Source organism: Danio aesculapii, chromosome 19 (assembly GCF_903798145.1).
Source record: "Danio aesculapii chromosome 19, fDanAes4.1, whole genome shotgun sequence".
Lineage (NCBI taxonomy): Eukaryota > Metazoa > Chordata > Actinopteri > Cypriniformes > Danionidae > Danio > Danio aesculapii.
Genome location: NC_079453.1, coordinates 28,329,013 through 28,351,581, shown reverse-complemented (window position 1 = coordinate 28,351,581; position 22,569 = coordinate 28,329,013). Strand labels below are relative to the sequence as shown.

General features: G+C 35.5%; 1 protein-coding gene across 2 annotated transcripts in view; it reads left to right on the top strand.

Moving 5' to 3' along the window:
• Positions 1-22,569, top strand: part of gabbr1b (gamma-aminobutyric acid (GABA) B receptor, 1b) — a 226,353-nt gene that overhangs the window by 83,805 nt on the left and 119,979 nt on the right. For both annotated transcript variants that reach the window (XM_056480451.1, XM_056480450.1), the window contains exons 5-6: positions 2,637-2,822; positions 2,927-2,944. In XM_056480451.1, coding sequence (XP_056336426.1) covers positions 2,637-2,822; positions 2,927-2,944 — 204 coding nt within the window. The remainder of the gene's footprint in view (positions 1-2,636; positions 2,823-2,926; positions 2,945-22,569) is intronic.

Sequence of the window (22,569 nt, the reverse complement as noted above, 5' to 3'; positions counted from 1 at the left end):
ATCACGTGCTTATGATTGCTAGCGGCTGGATCTGCATTATCCAATTCTCAATGCACCAATCAGATGACTCCTAAGCTACTACAAATACCCTAGGTTATGTACCACCGCTATCTTCATTTTGAATAATCCCCCCATCCACCCCTACTCCTCCTTCTTCCTAGATGGGTGACACGGTGGCCCAGTGCTTAGCACTGTTGCCTCACAGCAAGAATGTCTCTGGTTCTAGGCTTACCAAACCAGCAGACATTTCTGTGCGGAGTTTGCATTTTCTCCCCGTGCTCACGCGGGTTTCCCCCGGGTTCCCCGGTTTCCTCCCACCGTCCAAAAAACATGCAATGTAAGTTAATTGACTAATCCAAACCGGCACTATAGACATGCTCCTAGTAAACGGTTATCTCTCAAGAGCAATCACTGGCTGTTCATTGGTTATTACAGCGGGGGAGTTCTCGAGATCTACCTGAGTTCAAATTCCCCTCTCACCTTGCAACGGGAGGAAGCCCCGGGCTCGAGGATCTTATGAGCTCAGGGCTCTCTCCCGGGACAGCATGCCAAACAAGCTTATAATTAATCATCAGCTAAGTGTGAACTCTTGAAATATCTTTTATCACATCAAGCGTATATGCCTGTTATTTTTGTTTTCTAAAAAGTACATAAAATGGTTCCAAGCATCTTCAAAACCGTATATTTAAGAATATTCGTAATTTTTCCAGCAACATATTTATTGGCATCTCCTTAAGCCACCTCTCTATACTTGGAGGTCCAACTTTTTCATATGAAGCTCTTTAAGTCATTTAGATAGAAGAAAACGCATATCAACAAATATAAATTCTTTTCTTCTCAAATGTAGATTACTACAATTTAAATGTAATGTAAAAGTTTTTGTGTTGAAGCGGGATGGTGAAATTAATTATTTTATCTATCATAACTTGCACTCCTTTCTAGAATTTCAGGATCTCTTCACGCTCCCATACACAACGAAAGAAATGCATTTAGTAATACTGGGGTCACCCAGGTGAAAAACAAGTGCTCTTAAATATATTACAAATGTACTTGAAATGTTGATAGTATGCTTAAAGCACAATTAGCACAAATAATGCACTTACTTAAAGTGCATTCTAAATGTGTTGGTTTGCATTTTATTATATGTATTATAAAGTATCCTACAAGTACATTGGTAAAAGTATGCTTAATAGCGCTTTTAAAAAATATGCTAGAACTCAAGCATACTGTTTCTGCATTTTAAAGTACTGTACGTATTTACAGAAAACACACAAATTTTATTCTTTCTTAAAGTATGTTTTATGTGTTCTTTGTATAGGGACATTGTGAAACCGTGCCAATTTGAGTTCATTTAAAAAAAATAAAAATAAAATATATATTTTGTAAAGTATGATAACTCACTAAAACCACAAGTATAAAATATTTTTCAAAATGAAGATATATTTAAGTATTTTAGAAATTTTGTGTATTAAGTATATTATAACAAGTATATTAAGTCAAACGTACATGCATTATAGAAGTAAAATATGGAAATGTACCACTTCTTATGTAAATATATTGAGCTATTTATGTTTAGCAATGAAACTTTACAGTCAATGTATTATGTAATTATGTGTGTACTTAGACAAAATAGATTACTACACTACAAGTAGATTTACATTGCTCAAAAAAAACTTCAGTTTGCCAAAAATACTCTTCATCTTACAACTTTGTAGTGCATCACTATACAGTCAGTTAAAACAATCCAAAACTAGCATCAGTTACATAAAACATAAGGTTCACCTATTACAAAAAATAACTGATACAAATTTCAGTTACATAATGTACCAGCGGAGCATAAATAAACTCGCATTTATATTGCAGTTATATTGTATTAATTTTATTTCAATTAATTACAATTTTCTGTAATATTTTACTCAGAGTAATGCATGAGTCAAAACACATTTGATGTATAAAATGTAATTGTTTAAAGGAAAAAAGACAGCAAGACTGCAAGCTATTGAAGGCAGAATTTTACGTTTTCACCAACAGAGGGTGTGTAGTTAAAACAAACAAAGGCGTAGTTAATGACTATTACTGAGTGTGGAACTATGGGACCTGTAGTCTACAAGTTCACCTGGGCTGGGGCTTTCAATCTTAAGTAAAATGGAATAGTGCTTGTGTTGGTTTAACGGTTTTCAATATTCAAAAATATTCAAAACCTTAACAGAACAGCTATGTGCATGCCAAATTAAAATTTTTAACATCCTTCATAGATGCACACTGATGGGATTCAGGTTCTAAGTGCACAATTAGTAGACAAAGCAGACGTTACATTGTAATAAAAATGTAAACAGTTTGATACAAGTCTTTCAGAACATGCAGGTGTATATAATGTATAAGTGATATATACTGTATATGTATGTGTGTGTGTGTGTATATATATATATATATATATATATATATATATATATATATATATATATATATATATATATATATATGATAGCCACAGTATTATATTAAATAAATAGTTATTATCATGATCCACATCTTGTTATTTTGTTAGATTATCTTCAATATAAACAATTTTATCAAAGATTAAATCATTTTATATAACTATTTTGTGTAACTAAATTTGTGACTGTGTTTCTCAGTGCTGCCTTGTCCGCGTGTATGGTCGTCTCTGGAGAATGGCCGCGTGACAGTTCATCCTCCAGGACCAGCAGTAGAGGGCACTATACTTCATTACAGCTGTCTGGAGGGTTTCATACTGGTTGGCAGAAACAGCACACAGTGCAATAAACTGGGCAAATGGGACTCACCCAAACCGGTCTGCCACTGTGAGTATTAGTGAATGAACACTACTTGTAGAATCAATATACTGTAATGATCATTATTTACCATTCTGTTGTTCTCTTTCTTCTATGTTCTGCTTCTAATGTAGATGACAGACATTATACAGGTAAGATTTCTGTCTGTTTTTCATATATATGTGACCCTAGACCACAAAATAAGTCACACAGGTATGTACTGTATAGCAAAAAATACATTATATGAGTTAAATTGATTGATCTTTTATTTTATACCCCAAATCATTAGAATATAACGTAAAGATCATGTTACTTGAAGACTTTTTGTGAATTGCCTTCAGTTAATGTATCAGAACCTAATTTCTTATTAGAATTATGTATAACAACCTATTTTTTAAAGGCAATTTTCTCAATAATTAGATTTTTATGAACCCTCACTTTCCAGATTTACAAAAAAATGCACTAAAAGTATTGTCCTGTCCTAACAAACCAAACCGTACATCTAAGTAAAGCTTGTTTATTCTGCTTTCAGATAATGTATAAGTCTCAATTTGAATAAAAACCTCTTTTGACTGGTTTTGTAGTCCAGGGTCACTTATTGAGCAGATGTGATGACAGTAGTTTGCAATAAACTAAAGTTCAATAACGCAACAATCTCGCATAGAATAATCCTACTGCTTGTCTACATGTTTTATTTATATTACATGCCAAACTGTGCCAGTCCTCCTTTTGCGCAAAGTATGCATACCAACAAAAATCACTTCATAAAAGGCGTATGCTATGATTAGGATTTTAGTTCTGGGATATCGCATTCTGTACCTTTCCTTTAAAGACTTAAAAGTGTATTGAGATGCGACAGAGATGTTGAAGATTCTGTGCGTGCAAATTTGTGATGAAGCAAAACACATGCTTTAGGTTTTTAGGCTTTAGGTTTGCACAAAAAAACATACAGAAAATACGCACAGTCAGTTATGTTTGAAATGGACTCAAACAATTGGCTGTACATTCACACTGGTTTGATCAGTCTTGGCTGGTCCCTGAAGCGTGCGATCACACTGGTGTGATTTAGAATGTTTAGTGCATCGCGTAATCAGCTTCTAAATTCAAATCTGCGTTCCTACAATGATTAGCACTGAGCTAGAGAAACACATTTATCAGTGTTTTCAAACAAATAACATTTACATTTCAGACATTTGAATAGGCCTAAGTACTTGCAAAACGTTAAACTTTTGGTTTGTAAAACACGCTTATGTCTATTAAGAGTGCAATATTAATAATTTTTTTTAACATAATCTGGTAATGTGCTTTATTTACATCAGATACACACTGTTTATGTTTCTAGAATATTTACTCTATTCTTCACACAGTTAACAGCCACTTACACGTATTTCAGGAAAAGTTGATGAATCAACATGTTGTAAATCCAGCAGCTCTAATCTTTCAGCTTCAGGGCAGGCTAACTCAGCCATCATCAAATTCTATGATCTTTATTAAGCAGTTTAAAAAGAAAAAACATGTGTTCTTATACATATTTGAGAATCAGAATATCGGGGATTTCATAATATAATTCTGAATATTTGCAGAAAAGACAAAAATAATACATCTATAAATCATCAGGGCTGCTGTTTGTCACATGATAAACTTGATGGTTTAAGTCACATTAAAAAACTGGGTCTGCAAGAGTGTTTAAAACTTCAGTGTGAAAGGGTTGAAAATGTGACTGCAATCAAATAAAAACTCTGATATCATTAAATCCATTTAAAAAATAGAAATGTACTCACCATTTACTTGTCAAGTTATTTCAGACGTGTACTGTATGAGCTTATTTCTTCTGCCAAACACAAAAGGTGATATTTTGAAGAAAGATGTTAGCCAGTTGGATAGAAAAAAAAAATGAAAAGCAGTGCTATCCGATTTCCAACATTCTTCAAAATCTTATTTTGTTCAACAGCAGAGAGAAACTCAATACATTTTGGAAAAAGCAGAGGGAGAGTAAATGACAGAATTTTCACTTTTGAGACAACTGTCCCTTTAATGTTAATCAAACAACAAACTAACTTAATTGAATTTTCTGTAAAGCTTTTATTTTATGATGCTAAATCATTTTCTCTCACTCAATTAATTACTCATACTTGTTTACTTTCCTTTGTCTTAATCCCTTTTCAGGGTCAGGGGTTACCCCTAAATATTTTAAATTGTGTATTTTTTATATCACATTGTCCTATTTTTGTTAATTATTATAGTCTTGCTGGTAGCGAAACTGCTCCGTAAGATCAGATTAGGGGTTGGGGGGTCTTTGGGGTTTATCAGCAAACAATTTAGCATGGAGCTCTCAGAAGTTTATGCAGGGCACTGATTGCAAGTTCCACAAAGATGAGGATTTTGTTCTCCAGAACACACTAAATTGAAACACTGGTTTATTCAATATTTGCTTTTCCAATACTTTAATTTGTCATATAGATAAAAGAACTACTTCGATCGATGCAAAACTAGAAGCATCTTTCTTAACCTCTTAAGGCCCAAGGTGTTTTTTTACATGCATTTTTGTTTGTCTTTGCTATTTGGGCTTATTAGAACCTATTTACAATAAAACCTAAGTATCATCTTTTGATAAGATGTACTTTTAGAGAAAAATGATGTCCATTTAGGTGGACTTGTGGTCCAAATTTACATTTTAATGCATATTTAACATAGAATTTTTTTTTAACTTGCTTTGACTATCAGAGAGTAAAAACTATTTTTTCCCCCATTATGGACAGTTAAAAATAGTGTTTGGGACATTTCATATGCTGCAAAACAGTTGCAGGATGACACCATATGCCTGTAATAAAATATAAAACATTCAAAGTATTTTAAATAGCCACTTAAGAGCTAAAATGTGCTGTCCACCTATGTGGACACTCAAGCCCTATGAGGATATTTCATGTCATTATTACGAGGGAATCAGTTAATAGGTATATAGGTTAATTAAAAGCAGCAATTTCACAGACTTTTATACAGTAGCAATTAGGAACCTGTGTTAAAAAAACAAGGGTACTAAATGTGCACTGAATGTGCACTTGAAGTGTACTTCAAACTCATTAATATAAACTCATTAATATCAGACTTATTAATATAAGCTTTAATAATGCAAAATTAAAAGTGTTACTTAATTTTAAATCATTGTTTTAGTGATATTTTACATGCTTTAAAGAAGTATTGTTTATAATATATAGTTGTCGTAATTATTAGCCCCCCTGTTTATTTTTTCCCCGATTTTTGTTTAATGGAGAGAAGATGTTATCAACACATTTCTAAACATAATAGTTTTAATAACTCATTTCTCATAACTGATTTATTTTATCCTTTCATTATGATGACAGTACATAATATTTTACTAGATATTTTTCAAGACACTTCTATACAGCTTAAAGGGACATTTAAAGGCTTAACTGGGTTAATTAGGTTAACTACGCAGGTTAGGTTAATTAGGCAAGTTATTGTATAACGATGGTTTGTTCAGTAGACAGTCAAAAAAATGTGCTTAAAGGGGCTAATAATTTTGACCTTAAAATGGTTCATAAAAAATTAAAAACTGCTTTTATTCTAGCTGAAACAAAACAAATAAGACTTTCTCTAGAAGAAAAAATATTATCAGACATCCTGTGAAAATTTCTTTGCTCTGTTAAACATCATTTGGGAAATATAAAAAAAAAGAAAAAAATTCAAAGGTGGGCTAACAATTCTGACTTCAACTGTACATTGTTATATATTGACTGACATACTAAAGCGCATATAAAGTACTTGATTATTATTGTAACAATCACTTATTATTGTGATTTTACATTTAAAGTGGATAATGTTAGATAAAGTTAATAGAATTTACAATATTTACACAACTATAGTGTCTTTCACCCAGAAGTAAAATAAATATCCAAAATATATCCGGCACCTGAACTATTTGTAGTTTTACTGTATGTTCATTTATTTTCCTTTGGCTCAGTCAACTATTCCAGCATATGTTTTTGTAGCGAATGCCCTTTCAGCCGCAACCCAGAACTGGGAAACACCTATACACTCTCGCATTCACACACACTATGTATATCATACACTATGGCCAATTTAGTTCATCCAATTCACCTACTGTATAGTGCATATCTTTGGACTGTGGGGGAGACCGGAGCACTCGGCGGTAACCCAAGCGAACATGCAAACTCCACACAGAAATGCCAACTGGCCTAGCTGGTACTCGAACCAGCAACCTTCTTGCTGTGAGGTGACAGTGCTAACCACTGAGCTACCGTGATGCCCACTTCCTGTAAGTTAAATACACTAAATTGCAACTTGATAGTGATGATGAAATTACATATTATAACCAGATTATGAAATATGGATGACCATAGACAACCTCTTGTCATTTGCCGGTTGGAAAACTTTATAGTACTTTATAATGCTACAATTCCAAACTTGTTGAAAAACTTGAAAAAGTTGAAAAACTGTATTATATCTAGCACATTTTCAGTTGTGTAGAAAGCAAAATTTGTCATAAAGTGCAATAGGACATGCATGCAAAGATTGCTGACATCTATATGGAGACACGCACTTTGCATAAACAAAATGCTTGACACAGGCCTGTAGGGTGCAGGAAATACTTATTACTGCCAAAGCTGGCATTTAGTTTTATTTTATTTTGGCATTTTGTTATTTTATTTGTTTTATATTCACACATTTGAACTTTTCTTCTTAATAATATCATTTCACAAAAGTATTGTTTGCACATGCTAAATAGAGAAATCATATTAGCAGCCAATGACTATCGAAGTACAACATTGTTCACAGTCAATCAAATATGGCTAATGTTGTTTTAAAGTCATACTTGCATGCAATTTCAGACCTAATATTCAAAGTAGCCTGTTAACCAATGTATGGATAATGTCACAAGTTGTCATTGTTCAAAAATTAACGAATGTGTGGATATTAAATCATCTTTACCTCAATAAAGCTGGCTAGGCGGAAAAGCGCTGTTTACTAAATTAAAATCTGGAAAAAAAAGTGCTAAAAAACTGAAATATCCTGACATCTTTGTACGTTACACTTACTTTACCAAGACAACGAGTGACACTTCATTTTGACTGCTCGCTGCTCCTCACATAGCTTGTGATTAAACGACTTTTCATCTTGTTTTAAGTTTGAACAACTACATGAATGCTTAGGTCAATTGAATTGACTATATTTTGAATAAATTACACTATCGATGCTGGAAAAGGATCAGTTTTAGGCTCTTTGCTGTTTACAATATGCATGCTACCTCTGGGAGACATTATACGCTTATACCCTATTTCACGTGGCCGCCATTTTAAAGAACCAAAGTGAGGCTGTGGTGGGAAGCAACCCGGAAGTATAGGACCAGCACTGTAAACATTGCAGTAACATGCTGTGGACTACAAACCTCCAGCTGTTGCCGAGAATTCAAACTGCAGAAATGGTGTAAACATCACTTTTATATCATTCAGTAAGTTTAATTTAAACAATTAAAAGCAATTTAGCATTAAACAACATCACAATCTCTTTAAGAGTAATATGCTCAAGTCTCCTCCTAGGCTTCAGTTCATGGCACTAGTTAAACACTGTGGGGACGCTTTCCTGCTTCAGTCTATGTAACCCGGTGAGCGATAAAACACTGCAGTCCTCTGTAGCACACCCTCGTGTTGTCCCGGTACTTCAGTTTTAAAAATGTCCATTTCTCGCTAACATTCAAACGCCTCATAAACAGCGCTGATTTACCATAGTATTCACTAGTGCTCATCAGTTTACCGCTCTTCACCCAATGCAAACAAAGATACACGAACACTGGAACACGAAGCAGCCGTGAAGATCAAATGAGTTATCAAGTAGATCGCTCGTCTGTGTTTGTGCTCGGTAAAAAGCGGAAGGTGAACTGATGACCTTCTCAGCCAATCACAAATATTTCTGTTGAGCACGTGAACACAATGGCAAATCAGTGCTGTTTTAAGAAAGCCATCAACAGTGCCTTAAATGTTAGCGGGAAATGGACTGTTTTTCTTTTATTTCAGTAACGTGACAAGTCTAATATAGTGAAAGAATCAGTTCATTAACACGAGTTTGATAACTAGCGTCTAAAACGTGTGTTTGGGAAAGAAGACGTTAGCTAACTAGTGCCATTTCCCTTAACTTAGCTGAAAATGAGCTCTGATATCCCTTTATATTTTCGCCATTTATTCAGAACGGACTTTCGGGTCACTCGGAAGGCGGTGAAATGATAAATTTGTGTAAATTTCTTTTCGCTGATAAGATATACAGCCAGGTACACAACGTTCCTATGTAACTCCCAAAGATACTTTCTGGTTTCTTCCCACTGCAGCCTCGATTTCGCTTTTAAAAATGGCAGCCGCGTGAAATCAGTCTATTAGAAGGCATGGGATCAGCTTTCACTACTATGCAGATGATACTCAATTATATATTTCAACAAAACCTGATGAGATGTCTGAACTGTCTAAACTAACTGAGTGTATTAAAGATGTTAAAGACTGGATGATCAACAATTTTCTTCTCCTAAATTCAGACAAAACAGAAGTATTACTTATTGGGCCTAAATCCTGTACACAGCAGATCTAACAACTCGACCTGCAATTAGAGGGATACAACGTTAGTATTAGCTCTGCTGTAAAAGATCTGGGTGTTATATTATAAAATCATATCCCCCATGTCACAAAAAGCGCCTTCTTTCATCTGAGAAATATTGCTAAGTTACGAAGTATACTATCCATCTCAAATGCTGAAAAGCTAGTTCATGCTTTTATGACTTCTAGGCTGGATTACTGTAATGCTCCTGATAATGTCCAGGTGGCTGAAAAACACATCCGTCATATAGCCCATTCATAAAAGAACATAATCTACATAAGTTTTGTTTGACTAAAATAGTTTTTAAACATACCTGTCTAAAATAAATACTGCAAACATGGTGTCATCCTTCAGACCGTGGTTTTGATTGGTATGTTTCCCTCCAGCATGCAAAAGCAACTCCGATGTTGATTCAGGATTTAGAAAAGTTTTGATTGGGCATTTTTGGCAGAAGCCCTTTTAAAATCAATCTTTCCTTTCACGGATGCAAGGTCACGTTGGTCTTAAAGGTCAGGTTGATGCTGCGTTTTCCTGTCACTCTGTCAGCTTTAGGTGGCCATGCTGCATGTAAACCTGCAAATGACAGATCTATCTGCGTGAACAATGTTCACAGATATACAAATCTACATTTGTTGACAAATAATCGTAATATATCGTAATTATTGGCCCAAATTCTTTGATTGGACAAACTTTTTTTAGTCTTATGCCTTACACAGAATATAAAAATTCATATAAATACATTTAGATATTTTACTTTAATTAATACTATTAGAATGTGAAGAGAGCACAAAAATGCTTCTGAAGACAATCGCCTACTGCGCCTTTAATACATATGTACTTGTACATTTGTAAATGCAATGTAAATACAATATCATTTCCCTTATATGCTTTAGATTGATAATTAGCTCATGGTTCTTTAACAAGCATTGTGTGTTTAAAAGCTGAAAACAAGTTTAGATTTTTCTTCATGGCAAAGAAATGCAATGTTCATCTCTACCAGGCAGTGGTGCTGTTGAACTTGCCTTTCTCAAAATAAAGAATAAAAAAAAATACTTTTCTGTCAGAAGGGGGCGATTTAACATTCAGTAGTCACTTTCAGTAGTCACTTTCTAACCTGAAGGGGGCAGCATTAGACAAGATAACATTTTAATGCATTACCAGAATGATGGCAGAAGATGGCAGTATTGAGCTTACAGAACCCGTTATTCATTAATACATGTAAATGACACAGTGAGCTATATAGTAGGCTCCTGACAGATGAGACCCCCTGCATGCTGTGTATATGGTATATATTCAAATTACTGTAAGCGGGATTGTGCTGTCGAACACACCACCGCCTGAGTTAATATCACATATGGATTCCCCACAGGACTGCATGACCTTGACTTCCACAGGGCTGTATTGAGGTGAATGAATTGTGGATACTCGTCCTCGATGTTTTGGCATGTGCGCGTGTGCGTGACACTGTGTGCAGATCAGTCCATGGTGTTTGCTAAATTGATTAATGGAGGTGTCACTGTCCCAATATGGCAGTGATGTCTGCGCACTGAGAGGGAGGGTGATGGAGGGCCGGCCGGCAGGAAATGAGAGAGGAGAGGAGGATGAAAATGAAGGAGGGGAAATGAGATGGAGAGAGAGAGAAAAAAAGGATGAGACGGGGCACAAACTAGGGGGCTGTGGGCAAAGAGAGATAGTGGAAGTAGGATGGGAGAGAAAAAGCAATTTGGTAGGAGGGATGGGGCGAGTAGATGATTTATGCGCTACATCTACTTAGTAAATGGTGTTTTCACACTGTTTTTTACCTGGCTGGAAATGCAGTTTCAGGTGATCACATGTTTTCCTTTGCCATCCATTATAACCTGCACACCAGTGTCTATACTGATCTATACACATCTTTGTAACAGATCACATTGGGACTGGGTAATCTATGGTGGATCTTTACAGGGCTGCTTTGGAGACTGAAGAAAATCGTTCAGTTGAAAACAATAAGCTAATCCATACAATAGGTCAAAGGGCACCACATACTGATGTCTCAGTTAGCACCAATGCTGTATACATTACGAGGGATTGCTAGAACACCATAATATCCATTGAGAACACTATAGCAACTCCTTAATGCAAAAATAAATGGCTAACAACCAGCATTAACACCTTAATAATCATATAAGCTAAAGTAATCTTACAGCAATTCATAACCTTTTGATTTAGTAGCTAATTTGTATGATCTCATTTGTTCATTTTAGTACAATTTGCTCATCCCCCATTGAGGGAAAAGTTTATTGGTCGGTTTTGGTGGAACACTTCCTTTGTAATAATGTTTTATCTGGGTTTTTTTTCCTTCTTTTTTACAATACGTATTGTTAAGTTTCCTTGTGAGATCAGGCTGGCCAACATAAGAATGCATAGTGTTTACATAAATAAATAGCATCCAGCCAAAAACCCTAGATGACAATAGCAGTAAGGCATTTCACCATCGATACACTTTGAATACAAGCAAAACACACTAACAACCAGCTAGAACACCATGGCAACGCTTAAATTATGCATCATTGCCTAGCAACCAACCAGAGAACCCTAGTAACCAGCTAAAGTAGGTACACTATACCAACAACTTGGTCAATAAACTAACAATCAGTAATAAAAATAAAACAACCTACATGCTCATAGCAATAAGACTTTGTACCCTGGATACACTTTAAAAAATCTAAAAAAAAAAAACCCCAGCTAACTAGAACATCTAAGCCTAGAGGAATACATTAATGTTTAGCAACCAATCGCAACACCCTAGTAACCAGCTAAATATATCATATCAATGCTTTAGTATTAATAATAAATAAGAAATTAATAATAAAAATAAATAGCGATCAGCCCAAACCCCTATACTGTAGATGTTCATATAAAAAATATATTTCTTGCATATACTGTATATTTATAGTGAACAATCAAAACACCCTAACAACCAGATAGAACATACTGACAAGACCTAAATATATGCATAAATGGCTAAAAATCGACAAGAACACCCTAGTAATCAGCAAAATACTCCATAGAAACACTGTGTTTGAATGAGTTAGAAGCAACTAGCTAAGAAAACCAGGGGTGTCAAAGTCAATTCCTGGAGAGTTTAGTTCCAGCCCTGCGGCCCTCCAGAAACTGGCTTTGACACCTGTGATATATAATGTATGTATGTATATATATATATATATATATATATATATATATATATATATATATATATATATATATATATATATATATATATATATATATATATATATATATATATATATATATATACACATCATTCCCTAGCAATCAACCAGAAGACCCCAGCTAGAACACCATAGCAACACATGGATATACACATGAATACCTAGCAACCAGCCTGAACATCCTAGAAACCAGCTAGATACATTCTAGCTACATCGAAATGTAAAAATGACCCAAAACATTCTAACAACCAGCCAAAACACACAAGACACATGTAGAAACCTTTTAACCTGGATACTCTTATAAACCAGACAATAAATGCATACATGAATGCCTTGCAACCAACCAGAACATCTTATTAACCATTTAGATACACCAGAGCTACATCTAAATGTAAATATCAACCAAAACACCACAACAACTAGCCAAAATACCCAAGACACTTGTAGAAACAAGTCTAGATACTTGGAGAAATAAGACAAAAAAAAAAAATTTGAATGCCTACCAACCAGCCAGCCAGAACATCATACACCATAGCTACATCTAAATGTAAAAATCAACCAAATACATCATATCAATAATAAGAATATCAATAAATACATCATACCCACCAGCCAAAACACCCAAGGTTCTTATAAAAACAAAACAAAAACAGATACTTGTAGAAACAAGACACACAAAAAAATGTATACATGAATGCCTACCAACCAGCCAGCCAGAACATCTTAGTAACCAGCTGGATATGTAAAACCAACCAAATAGATCACACCAGCCAGCCAAAGCACACAAGATTCTCATAGAAACAAAACATTTTACCTTAGATACTCTTAAAAACCAGCCAAAAAACAAATAAATAAATAAACAAACAAACAAACAAAAAACTGAAAGATGAATGCCTAGCAACCAGCCAAGACACCCTAGTTACCAGCTAGATACACCATAGATCCATCTAAATGTAAAAATCACCCAAAACATTCTGACAACCAGCCAAAACACCCAAGACACTTGTAGAAACAAAGCATTTTACCCTAGAGACTCTTTGAGACCAGACAATAACTGCATAGACCAGCCAGAACATCCTAATAACCAGCTTAATACACCAGAGCTACATCTAAATGTAAAAATCAACCAATACGTCATAACAACCAGCCAAAACACCCAAGACACTTGTAGAAACAAAACATTTAACCCTCAATACTCTTAGAAACTGGCCCCAAAAAATTCAAAAGTAAACATGAATGCCTAGCAACCAGCCAAAATACCTTAGTTACCAGCCAGATACACCATAGCATATGTGAAATCTAATTTTACCGATTCCCCTCCTCAACCGTCCTCCTCCCCCTGTCCGCTGTTCACTTATACTTTCTTCCGCGACTCCCCAACTTCAGGCTAGGAGATGAGCAGCTAAAATCAGCTTGACCAGCCTAGCCAGACTGGGAGCCCAGCCAAAACCAGCTATGCCCAGCTTAAACCAAGCTGATCAAGCTGGTTTAAGCTGTTTTTTTTTCAGCAGGGCTACCAGCCCAAAACAAGAAATTCTTGTAGAAACAAAACATTTCACCCAACATAGTCTTAGAAACCAGCCAAAAAAGAAAATTCCAAATGTATACAAGAATGCCTAGCAACCAGCCAAAACACCTGACTTTCCAGCTAGATACACAACAGCAACAGCCTTTTAAAATAAATAACTAGAAATGAGCGTATAAAAAATAGATTCTCATATAGGAACACATTAAAGACCAGCTACAACACCCTAGCAACAATAAAGTAATTGTCTCTTGCCAGTTAACTGTTTAAACTGAGGTATAACTGAACTATAATACTAAGGTTAGTTTTGGAGTATGTTCCAATAACTAACCCAAAGTATGAGAAACGATATTAGGTATGCTAGCTTTAACAAGCACAAATAACAAGCCTCTTATTGATCGGAACAATACTGTACTTTATTAGACTTGGATCTGGCATTGTACACACTGTCTGGCCCTTTAAAAAGAACTGGCGCTGTCCGAGGATATCATTAGGCTTTATTTGGAAAGACAGGATGATGTGGTGTATTGATTCTTGAAAAGGTGGCGAATAAAGAAGACTTGGTGTTTGTTATGGCTTTTAGTCATTAGACAATCCCACTGCTGCCCTCCATAGACAGGACTTTAAGAGATGCTGGCATTCAATATTGGTGTTGAGAATACAGCTCAGTGATTGGTCCATTCTCATCGAGCAGCGTGCCGCATTAGAGGATTTTAATTAAGAGAGGATGCACACAGCGCCAGTGTGACTCTCTATCTCTCTTCTGCACCAATCGAAGGAGCTCACAGCATGTAAAAGGTCATCATATGAAAGCGTTTCAGAATGCGTGAGAAAGAAAGCGTCACGCTCGTCGGAGATGGTTTTAATTTATGCTGTGTATGTTTTTGTGCACTTTTGAATGCTGCGTTTCTCTCTGTGCATGTCATAATTCATGGGCAAGCCAAGAAAAGGTCTCTTTCGATTTGGATTTGGATCGATTTTCCTTATGGCATTTACATGACATTCGACAATGCCCACTCAAACCTGCAACCGCTTTCTGCACCCAACCTAATCTCATTCTCAACAGAGGAAGTCTATGAATCTGCTTCCAGAATCAGGCCGCTGGGAATAAACAAGGGTTAGCAGGAGCCCTCCTCATTTTCTGAGTCGCGTTTTATTTAAAAGCGCCAATAAATTATTCAGGAACAATCACAGAATGTTATAACCTGGGATGGCAGAAACGGCTCGCACCTATCAAAAAACTCTCCTGTTTGCTATTTTCCTGTGCATGTTTTCCAGTCCCTGCACCCGCAGATGCGCACGTTGCTGAAATAAAACACAACCGCAGCCACGGACTTGTCACATACGTTAAGACACCTGCCATAGTGACTTCCTGAAAATGACACTTCTGTAACACCTAGTCGGTGACGTCTGACACCATGCAACACTTTTCGCAGCTGGTTCCCTTAGGAGAGCACACAAACTCACTTCAACACACTGGCTTTTGTATCCTACCACACTGTACAAGACTTGGGTTTAATAATGAGGCTGAATGTTAAATTGTCGATAGTTTGGATATTAAAATGTTAAACACACTGTCTTAATCATTCATGTGGGATTTTTTTTTTCCAAAGATGGCACAGAGAAGTAATTTTTGTAATATTTTATTCAGTGGCATAGCTCAAACTGCATACCCCAGCAAGAGTGAAGACGAAGCCCCTCTCTGCATAATAAAAACAGCATATATGAGTGCTGTCATATAGACTATTATAGTTTATTCCAATGCTATCTCACAGCAATTCATAACGCTTTGGTTTAGTGGCTAATTGTACAATCTCATTTGTACATTTTACTATGGTTTGCTCATCTCGCAATGGGATGTAGGGTTATAGGAGGGGTTTGGAGGTGGATCTTCTTTTAAAAATTGTACATTTTCATAAAAAACAATACAGGCTATTTATTCATGTCAAAACTGACTGCTGTAACAAGGATTATTTTTTATTTTATTTTTACAAATGAGAATAAATGAAATTGAAAAGTGAAAAAGCTTGTGAAAGAATCCGAAAGCAAATAAAAAATGTCCATGTCCAATCTCTATCCAGTGTCCAATCTTCTAGCATTTTTCTGCACAAAGTTCACAATGGGCCCAATCATACATTATGCACAATAAAGTGCAAGATGTGTATGGCATGATTTGTTGCTGTTTTCAGACCAGCGCATTCATACTTTTCCTGTTTTGCGCCACGTTGTTTAAATAGCAAATCCATTTGCACCCCTTTGTGGACTCATGGGTATTCCGGTCTAAAAAGGTGGTGTGTTAAGGCACGTTGTTGGCACATTGCTATTTTGAGCATCTGAAATAGACTGCTCCACTGACCAACTAAAGCTGGTGTAAAGTCCAGCGCAGAGCGCATTAGTTATGTGCCTATGTGGGTCCAAAACTCTTTTCATTGCTTAATACACACAAGCTGTACAGCAATACACAAATATCTTTACATATTCATGACAATTTGCATTTATATATTGTTATTATTAGTAGTAGTATCATTTATTATATGTATATTTATATTAGTTTTAATAAAAACAAACTTTGATTTGTTTTTGATTTGAAACATCTGTCTGGTTTTGGAGACGTATGCATCACTATATGCGGCATAAGAATAGGACGTGTGTTTGGATATATCTCAGTTGTTTGACCACACTTTGTTATTATTGTTCATTTATTCGTTTGCTGAAAATTAGCACTGAATTTAGAAATAGTTTTGAAATAAATCTTTGCACTTAACTAATTAATTTAAATGTGTATTAAACCATTCTTTATCCTTGCACTGCAGATGCTTTGCGTAACTGTTTTCTCGCTAGTGAAGCCTTCAGTTTTTCCACTTACAAAGTCTGCCATGTAAATATGCTCAAAACACACCCATAACTCATTAAGAGAGTAAGCAGAACCCTGTTAGACCATGTGATGAGACGCAAATTGTATTTTTCCGCCCTTAAATTTCAAATTCAGACATGCCCTTAATGCTTTTGTGCCATGCGCTTTAGAATTTGTGCCTATATCGTTAAAATAGAGCCCAATGTCTGAAATGCACCTGATGTGGGCTGGCTTTCAGTGCTGAGAAAAGCAAGTTTGGAAATGGCTCACTGTGATCAAACTACTTGATTAAATAAATCAAAGTAAAACTCAAATGTACCAGCACAATGAATGATTTTGTCATTACCAGCCAAAACAGTTTGAGACTCTTTATTTTTGGTAGTATAGATAAAGTAATAAGACATTATTCGAAACTGTGAATGTTTTACTTTTATTTAACGAAATAGTTTGCCTTTATTACGAGAAAGCCAGAGAGAGCGAGAGAGAGAGAGCAAATAGGATGTGATTTGAGATGAAGTCTGTCATGCAGTTCTTTTTGTTAAATTTGGTTTTGGTAATGTATGAAGCTACTCAACTGAAGTATCTTTCATGTATGGAGTGATTATAATGGATTATAGTATTTTTTATTAGTCATTAAATCAAATTGAACAATCTATTTGGTTAATGATCAGTTTCATCTAGCGTCAGTTTTCATTCTAGAAAATTACCAAAATGAGTAACCTCAACTTTTCTGCTTGCCCACCTGCTGCCATTGACTTCTATTCATCTATAGTCATTTGATTGTAAACCCAGTTTAAACATGTGTATGTGCACAGTTGTGAATTTACACAATGATCTCATCACCGTGATGTTGCTTCAAAATTTATTTTAAACCGAAAGAACGAATCTGCTCGAAACAACGCAAAAACAACCAATTTTCACTTTTTAGTGAAATAAATGTGTCCTCATAGTGTTTTTAGCAACGTGGGACATATATATGACTGTCAACATTTTAAAAAATGTGTTTTGGTGTGTAGTGACCCATTAATATCTGAATTGTACAACTACAGTACATTCAGCGTGTTTTTTAAAGTGTTTTTTAAAGAATCAATTTCTTATGAATACTGTTTCATTGCAAAAATGTGTCACAATCTGTCAAATGTATTAAGCATCACATCTGTTTTCAATGTCGATAATATTTATAATAATTAGGAATGTTTCTTGGGTGACATGGTGGCGCAGTGGGAAGCGATGTCACCTCAAAGCAAGTAGGTTGCTGGTTCAAGCCCCGGCTGGGTCAGTTTGCATGACTGTGTGGAGTTTGATGTTCTGCGTGTTGATGTGGGTTTCCTCTGTGCTCCGGTTTGCCCCACAGTACAAAGACATGCGCTATAGGTGAATTGAATAAGCTAAATTGGCTGTAGTGTATGTGTGTGAATGCGGGAGTGTATGGGTGTTTCCCAGTGCTGGGTTGCAGCTGAAAGGGCATCCGCTGTGTAAAACATATGCTGGATAAGTTGGCGGTTCATTCCGCTGTGGCGACCCCTGATAAACAAAGGAATTAAGCCGAAAAGAAAATGAATGAAAGCAATGTTTTTTGAGCAGCAAATCAGCATATTAGGATGTTTTCTAAAGGATCGTGTGACAGTGAAGACTGCAGTAATAATTTTTTAGCATGCAAGAATAAATAAAACTGTAAAAATATATTTTAAATACATTGATGTATTTAAATACATTAAATCAGTTATTTAAATTTGTAATGATATTTTTAATATTGCAATATGATTTTTACTGTGTTTTTGATCAAATAAATGCAGCCTTGGTTAATGTGAGACTTTAAAAAATTACTATTTTTAAAATCTCTCATTTGAAATTGTAAGTAAACCATGATTGAAAAGTTATTGTGCATTTTAAGTAATACAAGACTAAGACTTAAATAAGAAATGTAAGATTTTGCACAAACACAAATGTACAAATGTAAGATTTTGCACAAAGAAATTCATCTTTCTTTTTTCCACAGCAACTTTACACTTAAATTGCTGAATGTTGAATTGCTGAAAGTGAACAAAAAACTAGAGCAGATGACTTTTACACTAGTGATCTCAGCCTTTTCAACCCCACTTTACATAATAATTCAGTCCTTGGTTAAATTAGCAGTTATCAACACTATTAGATAATGAAACTGCACACAGTTGCCACTAAACAACCCTACAGTAACATTCCAGCACAAAACTAATTCAACCCATGATTTTAAAATGGTGTTAACTGCAAATTACTGTGTAACATTGATTAACCCAGGGTCAAAAGTGGCCCAACATGGGGTTCAAAACCACCCAGGGTTAAGCATAGCACTGAAACACTTAATCATATCCACTCACCTCCCTGTCCGCACGAACCCCACACGGTTTGTGTGTTGAAAAAGCAGCTGTGGCCTTAAAAGTAGAGTAGTGGAGCCGCCGTCATCAGCTCTGTGATTTATCAGCGTATCTGTTGACCTCCATCACGCTAGCCGATCATCAACAGCACTGACTAGGTTAAGTGGCTAACCTGTGGGCAGCGTTTGAGAGAGAAACGATCCACGTCCAGCATCCTAATCCTCCAGACCAGCTCAGCTCTCTCTCTCTCTTTCTCCCTCCTCCTTCCTCTTTCAGCCTCTACGTTTCCCACTCACACTTTCTCTATTACCCTGTCAAGCTCTTGTGTATGTTTAATAATGTGACCATTGATTTGAATACAAGCATTCTCTGCCCCTGAAGGCTATTTGAAAATAATGAGCCGCACTGCGCCGATCGCAAGAGAAATGATTGCATTAAATGTGGCGTAAGCAGGTTTACAATGTCATTTATGTGCGTTTCCTTTCCCAATTATCCCCGCCGCATGTGCGTAATGAAACCAATGAGAGGACTTTCTATACAATGCTTATTGCACCACTGTACGCGATGGGAAGATGCTGATGCAAACACATCTGACTCGTTACATGCTTTATCAATGCCTATCCTCCTTCGGATTCCCGCTTTCCCTTTGGAGACCCTGCAAACATCTCGGCATCAATCCCGCTTATTCCCTTTTCTGCCTATTCGTTGAAACCGTGAAGGTGCAAAAACACAAGGGTTCTCGAACAATGAAACGAGCGCTCCAATGACAAGCACGTCATAAGAGATGGACCATAAACATGAGGGATGACGGAGCCAGGAATAGCAGAGAGGGGCCAACTCTACCCACAGAGCCGGGGAGATTAGAATGTGTTTTACTGAAGCATGGCAGATCACATTAACGCTACCACATCCAGCCAAATGAGAAGCAGGGGGAGAGGAGATAAATGGGCAGGTAGGGTGAAAGTTGGGGATAAATGATGGCCACAGAGGTGAAACTTTGGAGAGATGCTGAAGGCCGCAATTATGGAGGCACTTATGAGAGCCAGAGTTTTTGGCACTTCATTTTTTGGGCCACTTCATATGTGGTTTTAAATATGAGATATTGCACACTACCATTCTTTTGGAAAAAAGAGGGTCACTAAAGGACTTGATATACATTGAAGAATAAAGTGGAGTAACATAATTTAGATTGAATTCAAAATGTTCGCAAAACAGTATATCAGCACTCAACTTTTAGCCCTTAAAAACTTGCTTAAAGGGCACCTTTATGAAAAGCAACTTTTGTAAGCTGTTTGGACAGAAATGTGTGCAGGTACAGTGTGTGTTGGGGTGATATAAACCTAACAAGTCTCTTTTTTTAAATTTACTGTCATTAAAATAGCACCCAAATTCCAGTGATTTTGAGGCCCACCGCAATTTGACGTAGAAGTACGGTTTTTCCCGCCCCCTGAATTGATTGACAGGCAACATAATTCCATAATAATATATACACACGTCCACAGAACTTTTTTTTTTGCCAAAAAAATGTAAGATTAAAATATTTGTTTTATAAGTTTAAAACTTTTTTAAAACAGCATGTTTGTAATAAAGACAATAAAATCGCTATGTAATTCTTAACCGCTATAATCACCGCGTGTCAGTAAACGCTAAAATGTGTATGTGTGTGTGTACTGCAAACAGCAATTGTGTGACACTCATCATTTCAGAAAGGCTTAAATAAACTCCACCACAGATACATGAAATAAAATGACTTGGGATTTTTGACTAATGAGCTGTATTTCAGCTTCATCCGTGTCTGTCTCTGTCACTGACTGCTGTTTATCTGACGTAACGCATGATGAGTAGCAGAGACACATGTGGGAACAGTGGGTGGAGAGAAGCAGCTCATTTAGATTTAAAGCCACATGCTACAAAAACAGCTACAATGTATTCAGACACTTAAATGGGAAAGAATAAATAAAATACCCAAAATAAATAATCTGATGGGTATTCTGAAACTTTACAGACACATTCTGGAGACCCCAAGGGCTTATCTTACAGGTTGTAAAAGGGGTAAAATAGGTGCTCTTTAAAGTTTGTATGAAATCAAAAATAACTACACTAAAAATGCTGGGTTCTACACAATTCCTTCATGTTGTCCCAACACAAATCATTTAAGTTAACTTAATTGTTTTTACAAATTTAAGTGGGTTGAACAAAAAACAATTAATTTGTCCTCTAAAAATCAAGAATTGTGTTGATGCAGTTCATTTTAAATAAGAAGTTTGAACTAGCAGCAAAATTATATATATATATATATATATATATATATATATATATATATATATATATATATATATATATATATATATATATATGTTTTTGGTTGAGTGTATATTTATTTTGCTAGCACACATTGTTATTTTTTAGGTAAAGAATTAATCAGTGAGAGTTAATGCTTGTTTTGATAATCAATCAATCAATCAATCAAAATCTGACCATTTGCATTTTTCCTGCCTTGACAGCTTCAGCCACAGTATTACCGCCCATCTTACCTTTAGTTCGCTACAAGGGAATGATGCACAAAATTTTTACTCTTTTTGTTGTATAAATTGGAGCTTGTTTATAACAAACTTTATCTTCATCTTCCTCATCACTCCACATAATGTCCACATCTGAGATATTTGTATCTGCTATATGCTCAAGAACTTCAAGATCTGTATATTCTGCTTATGAAACTGTTTCAGCAATGTATTAGTACATCATTATAGTTTATATACTGTATATATATATATATATATATATATATATATATATATATATATATATATATATATATATATATATATATATATATACATATATATATATATGTGTATATATATATGGTTCAATCAGCATTACTGGAGATTTAATTTCAGATTTTGAAGCCATTGTCCATCCTAATGGACAGACATTTTTTAAAAAATCCTAAAAATCTAAAGCTTACAATGTTACAAAAGATTTTAAACTTTAATTAGTAAGTGCAATCCCTCTTTTTTTTTCTACATACAATCTATGAAATATTGGCAAACATATCAATAAATCTGAATAAAAACATTGTAAATGTGGCTTACGTCTTTGTCTGTAGTGAAGTGATGCCATGCTGCTTTTCAGTGTAGTGGACTTTTTTTCAAATTACAACATGCTGTGCCTTACCGCCATTTGATTGGATTACAATTTTCCACTGTCA